The sequence below is a fragment of the Elephantulus edwardii genome, unplaced genomic scaffold, assembly GCF_000299155.1.
Source record: "Elephantulus edwardii isolate Elephantulus edwardi_28Jun2011 unplaced genomic scaffold, EleEdw1.0 scaffold00007, whole genome shotgun sequence".
In the NCBI taxonomy this organism is placed as follows: Eukaryota; Metazoa; Chordata; class Mammalia; order Macroscelidea; family Macroscelididae; genus Elephantulus; species Elephantulus edwardii.
The window spans coordinates 26,689,271-26,703,483 of NW_006399757.1; the positions used below are offsets into that span (position 1 = coordinate 26,689,271).

The 14,213-nt window shown below is 39.7% G+C and overlaps 1 protein-coding gene across 1 annotated transcript in view; it reads left to right on the top strand.

Annotated features, from left to right (window-relative positions):
- Positions 1 to 6,895: 6,895 nt before the first annotated feature.
- The window catches only part of PCDH15 (protocadherin-related 15), a 454,971-nt gene continuing 447,653 nt past the window's right edge, over positions 6,896 to 14,213 (top strand). The window contains exons 1-5 of the mRNA XM_006880391.1: positions 6,896 to 7,029; positions 7,140 to 7,203; positions 7,863 to 8,059; positions 11,935 to 12,015; positions 13,946 to 13,964. Coding sequence (XP_006880453.1) covers positions 6,896 to 7,029; positions 7,140 to 7,203; positions 7,863 to 8,059; positions 11,935 to 12,015; positions 13,946 to 13,964 — 495 coding nt within the window. The remainder of the gene's footprint in view (positions 7,030 to 7,139; positions 7,204 to 7,862; positions 8,060 to 11,934; positions 12,016 to 13,945; positions 13,965 to 14,213) is intronic.

The window sequence follows — 14,213 nt, forward strand, 5'->3', positions numbered from 1 at the left end:
GCTATGAATTAATGAATCAATATGCTGTAGTGAATTTATGAATTGCAATGTAGAGAAATTGCAATTGAATATTGCTATGAATGACTTAATTAATTGATCAATAAATTGTAATTGGCTTTTGTACTATGCCTTGAGCAATTAATTAAGGCTCAAGGCTCATGACATCTAAGTTAAGAAAAAACTACTTCCATTTTCCTTCTTAAAAAAAATTACCACTCTTACTGTCCTTCTATCTGGTTACAGAGACCTTCGTATCTTATTCCCCTTACAATTGCTTAATCAGCTCTGCCTTTAGTCTTTTAAGAAACATGTTTTCAATACCTAAGAGAGAATTGTAATTTGCTCAATTTTTTTCCCTAATCATCTGAGTGTCTGAATACTCAGTGTGAGCATAAAGATTGAAGCCCTGCGTCTTTGATGGACAATGTCACCCTTTGACTTCAGACAATGTGCAAGCTTACTTCATCAGGAGCTTGACTAACATTTTTGGTACTGGAAACTATCAAAGATTCATAGTTTAGTTACTTCTTAGTTGTTGGGCAAGTAAATGAAAATCTTCAGCGAGTAATATGGTGATGTTAGTATAATGTAACTAATGAAAAAAGAAAACAAAGAAGTACAATTTCTCAGGGCATTTCTTGACTTGAGTGTGTTGAATGCCAGTAGAGGTGATTGGTTGAACTTCTTGAGGCTCAGTCATCCTTTCCTGCTTTGAACAGGAGACATATTTGCTTTTTAGCCTCTCGAGCAGGACTCTGGTCCGGCTAGAAGAGGTGTAAGTTAACTGTAGAAAAGGGGCCAGACCTAGGAAGAGCAAACTTGTGAGTTATATAGAGAGCTTAAAAAAGTATTACATATCCATGCACAGGCAGGGAGGTTTAGGGAAGCAGTCTACAGAAGTTCTGCCATACACAATTTCTTATGGGCTTTACTTAAGCCTTCTTCTGGAGGTGACATGAATTTAGAAAAGGCCCAAAGGCAAAAACCTGTGTCCAAAGAAGATATGTTTTTTTTGACAGGTCTTCCCTGTTTGCTTCTTCAAGATGTGGCTCATTTTCTTTTACTGATGATTGGTGTTTCCAGGCTGAGAGCAATTTATATTTAATTTGGCGGTGTTTGCTAACTTACCAAGTGCCCTCAACAATGAAAGACTCTATGTTATCACGGAATGCTTTTCAGAAGTTCAAAACTGATTGCTGGTCTCCTCAGGCCATTTTTTAATTATTTTATTGGATTGAAATTAGACATTGTAAGCATATTGTAAGAAACTTCCATTTGTAGACTCTTGGCTTTAAGAAGAAAGAATTTGGGACTGCAGAGCCAAAAAACCAAAGAAAAGGGAAGAAATTAACAAGTTAAGGAGGTGAACAGATGATTTCAGAGAGTAGGTCAAGAAGACAAAGCAAAGTATTATAAAGAAATGTGGAAGGACTTGAGTAGAAAAAGCAAAAGGACAAACTTGCTTGGTATTTCTTAAGCTGAAAAAAAACAGCAAAACAGATGAAAGCCTCTAGATACAATACTTAAGGATGCTGAAGGCAGAATACTGAATGACACAGGAAGCATCAAAAGAAGATGAACGGAATACACAGAGGCACTATACCTAAAATAATTGGCTGACACAGAAGGATATCACAAAAGAATATATGATCAAGAGGCAATGGTGATGAAGGAGGAAGTTCAAGCTGCTCTGGAGGAATTGGTGAATAACAAGGCCCCAGAAATTGATAAAATGTCAATTGGCATATTTCAGAAAAAAAAAGTTGCTCTGGACCCTCTCACTAGGTTATGCTAAGAAATCTGGAAGACAGCTACATGGCCAACTGACTAGAAGAGATCAGTATTTATTGCCTATTGAGAAAAAAAAAGATTACCCAAAAGAATGTGGAAATTGTGGAATGATATCACTAATACCACATGCAAGCAAGATCTTGCCGAAAATTATCCAAAAACAACTGGAACAGCACATCAACAGAGAACTGCCAGATGTGCAGGCTGAGTTTCGAAGAAGCTTTGGCACTAGGGAAAATACTGCTACAGTTAGGTGGATCTTTGCTGAAAGTACAGAGCACCATAAGAATGTCTTTCTATTGACTATGCAAAGGCATTTGACTGTGTGGCTCATAACAAATTGTGGCTAACCTTGAGAAGAATGGAGAACCCAGAACACTTGATTGTGCTTATATGAAATCTCTGCTTGGACCAAGAAACAGTTCTCAGAACAGAGCAAGGAAACACTGCATGATTCAAAATCAGGAAAGAAGTGTATCACGGATGCATCCTGTCCCTGTAGCTTTTCAATCTGTAAGCAGAACAAATCATTCAGAAACCAGGGTTTTATGTGGAAGAATGTGGCATTAGGATTGGAGGAAAACTCATCAACAACCTACAATGACACAACCTTACTTTCTGAAACTGAAGAAGACCTAAAGCACTTGCTGCAAAATGTCAAGAACTATGTAGTCTTCAATATAGATTGAAGCTCAACATCAAGAAGACAAAAATTCTCACCAGTGGGCCAATTGGAAGCACCATATTAGATGGAGAAGAGATTGACGTTTTAGCAATTACAACTTGCTCGATCCACAATCCACACTCTTCCCAGCAGTCAGGTAATCAAAAGACGAATTGCATTGGGAAAATCTGCTGTCATGGACCTCTTCAGCGTGCTGAAAAGTAATGATGTCAGTCTAGATACAAAGGTGCACCTAATCCAGGTTATGTTCTTCTCAATTACTTCAGAGAGTTGGACAATGACTAAGGATGACAGAAAAATAGATACCTTTGAATTGTGGTGCTGGATACAAGTCTTTAACATACCATGGACTTCCACGAAAACAAATAGGTCTGTCTTGGAAAGGGAGAAACCAAGTCTCTCCTTGGAGGCTAAGATTTTAGCCCTGCCTCACTTTCTTTGGGCACATGGCCAGGAGAGATTGGCCCTTGGAGAAAGACGTCATTCGTGGAAGGGTGGACAGACAATGCAGGAAAGGAAGACCCCGGATATTATGGATTGATACAGTAACGGGGGCAGTGGGGGTTAGTGTGTCAGAATTAGTGAGTCTGGCTCTGGACAGGGAAGGGTTCAGAGCTGCTGTATATAGGATCACTGTACATCACAGGTGACTAAATGGAACATAATATACAATGACAGGTTTGGAAGCAGGAGTGGCATCCTCTTCCTAAATAACATGCCTCCAGAAACTCTATGAACTTTTATAAATGTTCATAATTATAGAAGGGCTTCAGGCCTTTTATTCATAGGGTCGCTATGAGTCATGCTCAACTTGGAGGCAATCAACAACAACCTACAGAAAGCCTGATGCACTGTTTATTTAAAAACTCAACATATTTTTGTTGCTGCTGCAGAACAGCTCGTATCATGTCCAGGGCTATCTGTTTGAGACTGCTCTTTTTCTGATCCTTGAAATTGCACTCTTTGTCCTGTCCTAGTCACCAACTTCCACCATTTAAACACCAAGTAGGCTCAATGGAGGAGGTGGCTTCCCTGGAACTGAAGTCCTCTTAGTCTCTGTGGAGGTAAGCTGTTTCTAGGGTTCTCCTAATCACCAACCAGGAACTAACTTAACAAGGCGGGCATGTCTGCCTGCTTAGGGTAATGGGTTGCAAAAATTATTGTTGTTCTGTGGCATCAAGTTGCTTGCAACTCATAGTGACCCTATGTACAACAGCCCTAAACCCTGCTCTATCCTAACCCAATTTTATTGTCTCTGATACACCTAACCCCATTAACTAGTTATTGAGTCAACCCGTCTCATTGAGGATCTTCTTCTCTTGCCTTGCCCCTCCACCCTTCTAAGCATGATTTCCCTCTCCAAGGACTGGTCCCTCCTTGTGACATGTCCAGAGTATGGCAGATGGAGCTTCAGAATCCTTACCTCTGAGGAGCACGCTGCTTTCACTCTCTCCAGAATTAACCTGTTTGTTCCCCTAGCAATCCATAGTATGTATATGCAATACTCTTCTCCAGCACCACAGCTCAATGGCATCAATTCTCCTTTATCATCCATAGTCATTGTCCAGCTGTCCGCATAGCATGCAATTGTGAAGATCATGGCCTGGATCAGGTGCACTTGACTGACATCATTGCTCTTCAGTACTCTAGAGAGATCCCTGACAACAGAGTTTCCCAATGAAATGCATCTTTTGATTTCCTGGCTGCAGGTACCTAGGGTGCTGATTGTGGAGCCAAGCAAACTAAAGCTGTTAACAATCTCAATTTCTTCCCCATCCATCATGATGCTGCTATTGGCCCAGTGGTGAGAAGTTTTATTTTTCTGATGTTGAACTTCAGTAAATATTGAAGGCTGCAGTGCTTCAGGTCCTCCTCAGTTTCAGCAAACAAGGCTATGTCATATGTATGATGCAAATTGTTGATAAATCTTCTTCCAATCTTGATGCCATAATTCCTTCTCATAGAGCACAACTTCTAGGCTGATCTGTTCCACATATAGATTGGAAAGGTTTGGAGAGAGGATGCATCCCTCATGTACACTCTTTCTGATTATAATCCATACAGTGTTTCCTTGCTCTGTTCTGACAACTGCCTCCTGGTCCAAGTATAGGTTTCACATACACACAATAAAATGTTCTGGGATTCCCATTCTTTTCAGAGTCAGCCCCTGTTTGTTGTGATCCACACAGTCAAATGCCTTTGCATAGTCTGGTGGCCTAGTGACAAGAAGATGCACTGTAATCTGAAGGCACACAGTTTGAGGACACCACCAGCTTCTCTGCAGGAGAAGAATGGACAATCTCCTCCCCTGTGATAATTGTCTCTGAAAACACACTGGAGGGTCAGCTATAGTTTGGTTCTGACTCTACGGTACACAACAGTCAACAATACACAGGACCTCTCTGCTTTCAGCCAAGATCCATACAACATTAGCTATAATATCTCTGGTAACATAGCCTCTTCTAAACCCAGCCTGAACATCTGGCAGTTCTGTGTTGATAGCGATTATTAAATCTGTCACTTTATCAGGGGCATATCCATAGGAAGAATGTAAATTCTTCCAATCTTACTAATTTAAGGTGGAGAAAGGAATATATCTTTATGCCCTGTAATACCCTGCTGTCTGACCATGTGCATTAGATTCTATGGGTACATCTCTAAGGTGGACATTGCATTGTCCTTGCTCTGAGGAGCTCTCAGCCAAAAGAGATCCTCTGCCAGGTTTGGAACAGAGAGCCTGTCTTAATCGCTGTTCCCAGTTTCCCAGTGAAGTGAGGCTGAATCACGATTTCTGCCCCTAGATATTGCTGGCATATCAGAAACTATTGATTTTTGTTTGTGTGCTATTTGAAAATCTATAATATTTCCCCCTATGTTAAAAAATGTAATAATTATTGGGATAGAATCAGAAATTTCTAGGCTTTTCGGCTGCTTCTGTTGAGTGCCAGGTTCCTTTCCTTTTGCCCATCTATGCGTTCATCTTTATGGGGTAGAATCATAAAAACAAATAATACATATAGTATCTCATCTAATTTCTCTAATAGCTGCCAAACTAATTTTTGGCTAAATAGTAAAGTGATTTGAGGATTCATACAAAGGCAAGTTTTCTCCAGAATGTAAATGATACCTAGTTCAGGGTGTGTTACAGTAAAACACTATTCTTTTTTTTTCCTTGTTAGTCACTTACTTACATCAGTAAATAAGCCAATCATACAGAATTTCCTTTATTAAGCTTCTCTCTGGAATGGAACTTTTCATTCTCATTCTTGCCTCCTTTGTCTAAAATAAAATGAATTAAGAGTTTTAGTAGATGTCCAATCATCATGAAACAAAGCAACTAATCACATCTTACAACTAACCACATCTGATACACACAGGCACCGAGGGGCAATGAAGAATGGAGAACTCATGCTTCTTTGTGGACATATTCATACCATAAGTACAACAGAAACCAGACCAGGCACTAGAGTGTGACACATACAGACCTAAGCACGTAATCAGAAAACAGGCATCTTAGAGCAAAAGATAGAGAGGGAGATTTTGCTTCTGTTCCAAAAGTAGTAGACTAGAAAGGAGGGGGTTTTTTTTTTCTGTTTTGTTTCGGTGTTTGTTTGTTTTGTTTTCATTTACCCCAGTAGTTAAAAGCACAGGCATAAAATGCTCAGTCCTGGTGGTCAAATACACAGAGATTTTCCCGGCATGGAGCTATAAGATACAGTATATGAATTCAAGAAAGCACTAGAGAATGCTGAGAACTCACCCCTCAAAGACCTTTTGAGACAACAGTTCTCATTTTTGCCTTTGGGATGTTTGAGGTGCTGGTTCACAGGATCCTTCCCTATCTTAATGTAGTCAGAATCTCCCAGCAAGCAAGAACAAAATATGATTTTACTTACAGGAGAATTTGAGTCATCTCACCAGAATCACCAAGATGTTATTGGACATTAAAGTGGTCCTTTTCCCCTGTACCTCAGTCAGGGACACACTTAACACATTATTATTCTGTGTTCAAAGGCATAGGGCTACCTCATCCGCAGGGACACTTTACATACTGTTCTCAAAAACTCTGAGATACGGTACACACATGGTTAAGAAAAACAGTTTTCAGTAGACAAATGCGAGCTCAGGAAATACATTTCAGTTCCCGGGGACCAAACAGATGATATCTTTCATCTCATCATGAGGTATGCTCTCAGAAACAGGAACAGTTCCTCAGGATATGATATTGTCCTGCCCAGAGCCATTGACACTGGTTCCTAAAGTTTGCATGACTTCATTGAAGCTTAACAAAGTCAAAGAGCAAACACATACTCATTGGAAGAGTCAGCCAGTAACACAAGCTGATTCTAACGTTTCTAGAAATGAAATTAAAGTTTCAGATTTATTCTTGCCATTATGTGTCATAATTTTACAACAATCATGAACAGTATTAAAGACTCCCTGGCCCACCCTTTGGCGGGACACTGGGGTAAAGGTGCTTCTGAGTGGACGCTCTATGCCCCTCAGCACCGTTCTTTCCTGCTCCTTCCACCACCACCAGGCAGGGGAAGGAAGTAGAAGGCCAGTAATCACCCAAGGCACCTCCGGCCTTGAGAAGGGAGAGCTTTAAAAGCCCTGTTGTCATCCACTCTCTACACTGCATCCTTCAGTTCTCACTCCACAGAGGGACTCCAGACAGCAGAGCGCTCACAGCCCAGTCACACTTGACTTCCTGCCCGAGCGACACCGTAAGTACCCCAAAACCCACTCAGCTGGGATAGAGGTGTAGGCGGCATGGACAAATTTGGAGAGGGTACGCTCTCACACTGTGAGTCTTGGAGCCATATGAGACTCATACCCCAAGGCCCCCTGGCTCCAGAATGAGACTTGCTATACTCAGAAGCAGTTCTTTCTCGTCTACTCCAACCACCCACCAAAAAAACTTCCTGTCTCCTCTTGGTGATCTCAGCCACACCAGACCAAGAAATCTTCTTATAGAACAAAAAAGAGGGAAGAATGTTTTTTTCCTCCAAAGACATTTGGAGTAGGAGTAAGCAAGTGGTAGTTCTTCGATCAGATGAGAACTTCTAATTCTGTTGAAAAGTGAGTGACTGGTGTGGGTAGATATGCACTGAGGGTCTCAAGCTATGTGACTCTTCACCCTGCAACTTGTACCTAGGTTGTAAGTTTTCAAAACCAGGGGTGCCAGGCTAGGCTAAGTGGTGCTCTAAGCAGGAAACAGGGTCCTCACTATACCCTAGTTTCCTCTGAGGGTCAAAGCTGAGATATGATTCCCATGGGTTCCCTGTGGTGGCAGTTGGAGAGGATTGGGTGCTGGTGGTGAACAGAACAGGGCTTATGTCTGGTGAATTCCAAAGTCCTTTCTCTGTATATTCTGTGCCCTTAGATGCTGTCTAGCAAGCCACTGGGACTCTCCAGAATGATCCTTGCCCTCGCTCTGTTGGTGTACCTGGGCACTCTGACAGAGGGGGCCCCTTCCAAGCCCGAAGATCCCTGCTCTGAGGACTTACCTGAAGCGAAAGTGGTTAAGCAGACTAAGAAGAAAACTAATGATGACGATCTGAAGAGATTATTGCCTTTAAGGTGGGTGGTCTTGAACGACCTTGCCCAGGTCATGCCCATCTAATATATCTAGAGCCTGGGAATCTTAAGGGACAGGGGTAATATCTTTTACCTGTCATATCTCAAAACCAGAACAGTATCAGACAAATCCTTAGTGCTCTTAACTTTTTGCACAGGACAAGGGATACTTTAAGTCATACCTACAGTCACAATGTCAGAATCACAGGTTCAAGTCCCCCAATACTGTAAGTGTGACTAGTTCCTCTCACTCATCCCATTGACTTTGTTTGTTTGTTTGTTTGTTTCTTAGAAAACTTGGGATCTGTTTAGATATCTAAGAAGGAAAGCAACCCACCAAAGAGACTGGCATATGTCAGGGAAATGTAGAAAGGATGCTGGAGATGAGGGTATCTAGAAAACAGCAAAAAGAGCAAGAGAAAACAGGTAGCTTGGCAGAGAGCCTGCCTGGTGATTCCACCCGCCCAGGATGAATGGAATGACAGGATTCAGGAAAAGACCAAGAGGGCCTTCTGCCCAACCACCTTCTGTACAGTAGCTTATTTTACCTCCAGTTCCAATTTCTTATTTGAGAATTCCAAATCTAGAGACTTCTTTTACAGCAAGTGACTTCTGAAAGTAGTGTTTTGCCTTGGTGGTTTAGTAGAGAAATTTACATTGAACTGGTAAAACTAGGATGAAACAGGGTTTGCAAAGAATCCACAAAATTGTAACACTTACTCTGAACCCCCAGAAAGCCAAAACAAAATACCATCTTTACAAATCCACAGCCTTTTATAGATAACATGTTGTTGTTAAGTGCCAACAAGCTGTAGGCGACTCATAGCGACCCTATGAATGAAAGTCCTCAACACTTGTGTGACTTTCATCCTTTCTCCAGGTTCATAGAGTTTCTGGAGGCAAGCTATTATGGAAGTAGATGCCACTCTTGCTTCCAAGCTTCTTTTAATCGGGGAGCTCCACCAAACACTGTCCACCATGAGTAACCATTATTGCATTTGACACATCAGTGTCAGTGTTCAGCATCACATCAGCCCCAAGTTACCTCAGAAAGGCATATGGACACACTAGGGCTATATGACCTAGAAGAATGTTTGAACACAGCATTTAAAAATTATTTTCTCTTAGATAAAGTCAATTTAATATCTTATTTTAACAACTGAAATCCATTGACCTTAATAAGCTACAAGGGATAAATATTTCAAAGTATTGGTGTTATTTTGCATGATTAGATAAAATTTTAGTAAGAGTTTTGTTCTTTTATACTTTTAAGCTTTTCATATCATCCTTTCACAGATTGTGAAAGGAGTAGATCAGCAGACCTTTATTCTAACTACCATTCTTCTGTATAACAGCTGAGTTCATCATAAACCATTTGTACCACCATGGTCCCTTACACAGTTCCTTAGATCAATTTTTCTTAAGTGAGGTCAAATTAATCATCCCTCTACCCTGGGGTGAAGGAGCATCACTTAGCATGGTCTGGAGAAATTTTTGGTTGTCACAACTAGAAGAGTACAGCTGGCATCTAATGGGTAGAGGCCTGGAATGGAATATGACAATGCACAAGAGAGCTGCCACAATAAAGAATTATAGGGCCCAAAGCTTCCTTAGTGTCATGCTTGAGAAATGCAACCTTAAATGAGTATTTCTTCCATTGACTGCACATTGCAATTACCCTGGGAGCTTTTAAGATTTACTAATGGTAGGAAGCCACCCCTGATCATGAATCAGAACCTCTGGGGGAGGGGTGAGCCTGGGATTTGGTAGAATTTAAAAAACTTCTCAGGTGATTTTAATGTGCAATCATGTATGAGAATAATTGTTCCTTTTTTAATTTAAATTTATTATTAATTTCAGTAAAAATTTACAGAGACTTTGGATTTCCATTCACTCATTGTTGCACTTTTCTCCCATGAGAATAATTGTTCTTATGAATTAATCTTTCAAAAGCTAAAGCATAATAGAGAAGAAGTAAATAGAGATGTAAGAATTGTGAACACTAATACTGCTTGATTTAGGACTAATAAAATCTTCCTATTATTGATTGAAGTTTTGACTGGTAAATTGTTGAAAATATTTGCTGCTTCTTTTACTTATTGGAGTAAGTAAATGATAGTTTTTCCTTCATCATTTTACTTATGGTGAAAAAGAATGAGTAAAGGATGCCCAAGAGTTTTAACATTTGTAAAATCAACTGATGGACATAATAAATGAGCAGCTGCTTACAGTTTGATATCACAACGACAGAAAATCTTATCATCAATCTTGAGAACAATGGAGTATCAGCAGTGTCGTTTTGATTCTGTTTTCCTGAAGTCTCAGCCAAATGACAAGAGGAAAATCTTTTACCAGAAGCTTGATATTTATTGGGTTGCTTATTGCAGTAAGATCTCACCCTCTGTTGGCTTTGTTTGGCTATTCTAGCAACTAGTTAAATAATTTTTTAACAGACTAATTTTACATCTTTGCAATCACTTGTTATACATCAGAGAGCTGGACAATGACTAGGGAGGACAGAAGGAGAATTGATGCCTTTGAGCTGTGGTGCTGGAGAAAAGTATTGAGGGTACTATGGACTACTAGGAAAAACAAACAGATTCATCTTGGAGAGGGTTAAACCAGGTGGCTCCTTGGAGGCAAGGATTCTGAGGCTTTGTCTGACATACTTTGGACATGTTGTAAGGAGGGACCAGTCCTTGGAGAGGGACATCATGCTTGGGAGGGTGGAGGGACACAGCACAGGAGGGAAAGGCAGGCCCTCTATGAGGTGGATTGATTCAGTAACTGGGGTAATCGGGATGAGTGTGTCAGAGGCAACGCTATTGGCAGAGGACAGAGCAGGGTTTAGGGCTGTTGTACATAGGGTCGCTATGAGTCACAAGCGACTTGACGGCACATAACAACAACAACAACAGTTTTACATCTGTGAGGGGTCCTTTTGCTGGTGACCCCCACCTTTGCATAGAAAAAGAGGGGCAGGGAACACTTTTAAAATGTAGTTTTGCATAAAGGATAAATCTTTAGCTCGGCGTGTGTGTGTTTGTATATGTGTAAAGAGAGACAGAGAGAGAACAGAAGAGGGAAAGAGGAAAGGAGGGAGAAATGGAAGGAGAGAGAGGGAAAGAATTAAGAAAGACCCCAGTTAATTGCCTGAAACAGTTGTTGTGTTTTGTCTAATCAGAACCAACTCATAGCTGACCCTCCAGTGAGTTTATAAAGGTTGTAATTACATGGGGGAGATTTTTCCCACAGAGCAGTTGGTGGATAAGAACTGTGTGCCTTTGGTTTGGCAGCACGACTCAGTCACCAGAGCTTCAGTACATTTTCAAAGGCATATGGCTTAGGACATCCTAAATCAAAATAAAATAAGGAAAAGTAGAATCTGGAATATTCTGTAGAAACAATGTGTAACTTGAATTTGTACATTATTTTGTCACTTTCAAATCACTGAGCACACATTCTCATTGACTCTTCCTGAAACTTGATTTAAGCAGGGATTGTGATTTTGTTTTTACAAATGAAAGTTGTGATATTTAAAGACACAGGTGAGTCTAGATCATCAATCTGCTGGTTTCTTTTGTAGCACTGGTTCTATAGTTCCATCTGATCTCTTAAGATTAAACTACTTCAGAATGGTATCTGTTTACTTAGAGTAGAAATTTTTGAACTTTTGTTCAGATGTTATTTTATCTGTCAATGCTTCATTTATAGTTGATAAATAGCAGACTAACATAAAAGTAGATTGCTTATATGCAAACAATTGACTGAAAATAATTTTCACGTTTAATAATCCAATTAGGATACTCTGTTATCTATCGATTTAGCCACCTATTCCAACCTTGCTTTAAGAGATATTTCTCCCCCTTTTCTTTAAGATTTGGAAAGCGATCTGTCCCTGAGACACTGACTTCAAACCTCTTGATGGGTGACACCATAGACAATGTCCCCAGAACTAGGTAAGAAAATGTTTGCAAACATTATTGTAGAACCTGGGCTGCAAATGGAAATTTGAATTAGGAGACAACTTCATGGTGGGAAGTGCTGGAATAAATGTATAAATTATGTAAGTGTATAATTATAAGTGTATAAATTATGTAAGATGGGGTGTTCAGAAATGTGGAGTGCTATGGGGAAGATGTATGGGTTAATGTCTAGATGTCCTTGTAATTATGCCTTTTGGATCTTCCTCTAGGCTCTCTACCTTTACCTTAAACTTTACAAAAATCATAGGTGGCCTTGTTTACCTTTTTACTTAGGTTTTAGCTTAATTGATATGACACAGTGTTTTAGTGCATTCAATGAATGCATTGAAGCACTATCTTGAGGAACTTATCTGGAAATGTGAAGCTGTGTGAAGAAGATCTAAGTGTCAGATGTTGAGCTAGCATTCTCTAGTGCTTCCTGGAGAGGAGTGCTACCAACAGGGAGCCTGGTCCTCCTCAATTTTCTAACTCCCCTGGATCCTTTACCCTCCAGCCTCTACCTTTCAAAGTCTATACTGTGTATACCCCACCCATTTCAGTGTTAACTGTCTCCCTTTACCCCAAAGAATTACAGTGTTAAGGACCAACGTTTCCAAATCTTGACCTGATTCAAACATCAATCTTCCTTGATATTTTTCCTAAAGAATCCTAAAAGTCACTGAGCCACCATCTTTCTTCCCGCTCCCAACTCCTTTAGTTCTTAAGTGAAATAGTTAACTTGGGTGAAGGATGTGAGTAGAAAGCTCTCAGATTTGTTTTTGCAGAGGAAATCTATTATTTAAGTGGAATAAAACTCTGTAACACTCATCCCTGTAGTCCTCAACTCAGAATCTTGGAATACAACAAAGTACACAGGAAGCATGTAGAGTTTTATAAGGATTATTTTTAAATATTAAAGTGAGAAATTGATGTTCGTATAATGCTTGCCATAGGCAAATATTAAGGGTTGGTTTCTAACTCAGGGTTAGAAAAGCAACACTGCAGACCTACTTAATATTTTGTTGGTCTTTGTTTTTGACATTCAATCACACAGCTGTTGTTATTGTTGTTAATTCAAACTGTGAACCTTTGTGTTGGCAATGCAATTCCTTCCTTCTAAGCCACCATAAATCCCTAAAAATAATGTTAATTGCACTTTGACAGCCTGTGAAGTTAGGAGACAAAGCATGACAACCTTAAGTCATCTGTGAATACTGTTTCTTCTTTTTTTTAAAAAAAAAGGGGCTATTTTAAGTTTAATAAATAGCATTTTGGTACATAAAACAACTTACAAGAAAACAAGGGAGCATATTGAAAATGTACAGTAACAATGTTCTTGTTACAGTTTTGTGTAGTGCCTGTAGTTTTGACCTTCAGAAACATTATAAACTTCTTGTACTCATTTGATATATGCACAAAGTCTTTTAAATGCTCCCTCAGTGAGTTGCCTGAGACTCAGTGATGGCAAGAAAGTTTCTGAGCTGGGATTATGTTTCCTTTGCCACTCATGACCTCATAATCTACCAGTTTCCTAATTAAAAACTGAAAGGAACTTTTCCAACACTTTCTGGTCATTTCTGTTGTTGTGAAGTCAATGTCTCATTCTTTTTTAAATTTTTTAATTGATTTTTTTATTATATATATATATATTTGCAGCATATTCTTTGCATTTAATTTTCTCCCACTCATTCATTGTTGCACATTTTCCTCCCTGCCAACCCCTCCCCCCAGATAATTTTTCTCTTTGAAACAAAAATTTTTTCATTGTTATGCAGTCCCCCGACTCCACAGTCCACTTTGCTATGAATTTCTTTTTTCTGAAATCTTGTCATGAAAATAATACCTAATTTTATATTTGTTTTAAACTGTTCTCTTCCTATTCTGTTTCAATGCACTATACATCATTTATACCCTCTTTTCCTAGGTTCCACTCCAAGCCCAATGTATGTCTTATTCTTATTATCCTCCCAGGAAGTTTGGAAGCCTCTCTGACATGTTTTGTTTCTTATGGTTTACAGGCCTGCAGATGCTTTGGTGTGATGAGATGTGAACCATGCTCTTAACCCATTTTCCACCCATACTGCATATTATGAAAGAAATGCTGGCCATCTTACCCATGCATTGGCTTCTGTGCTGAACCCCGCCATGGTCTCCATAGTCAACAATGTGTGTATGTGTATGTATGTATGTAT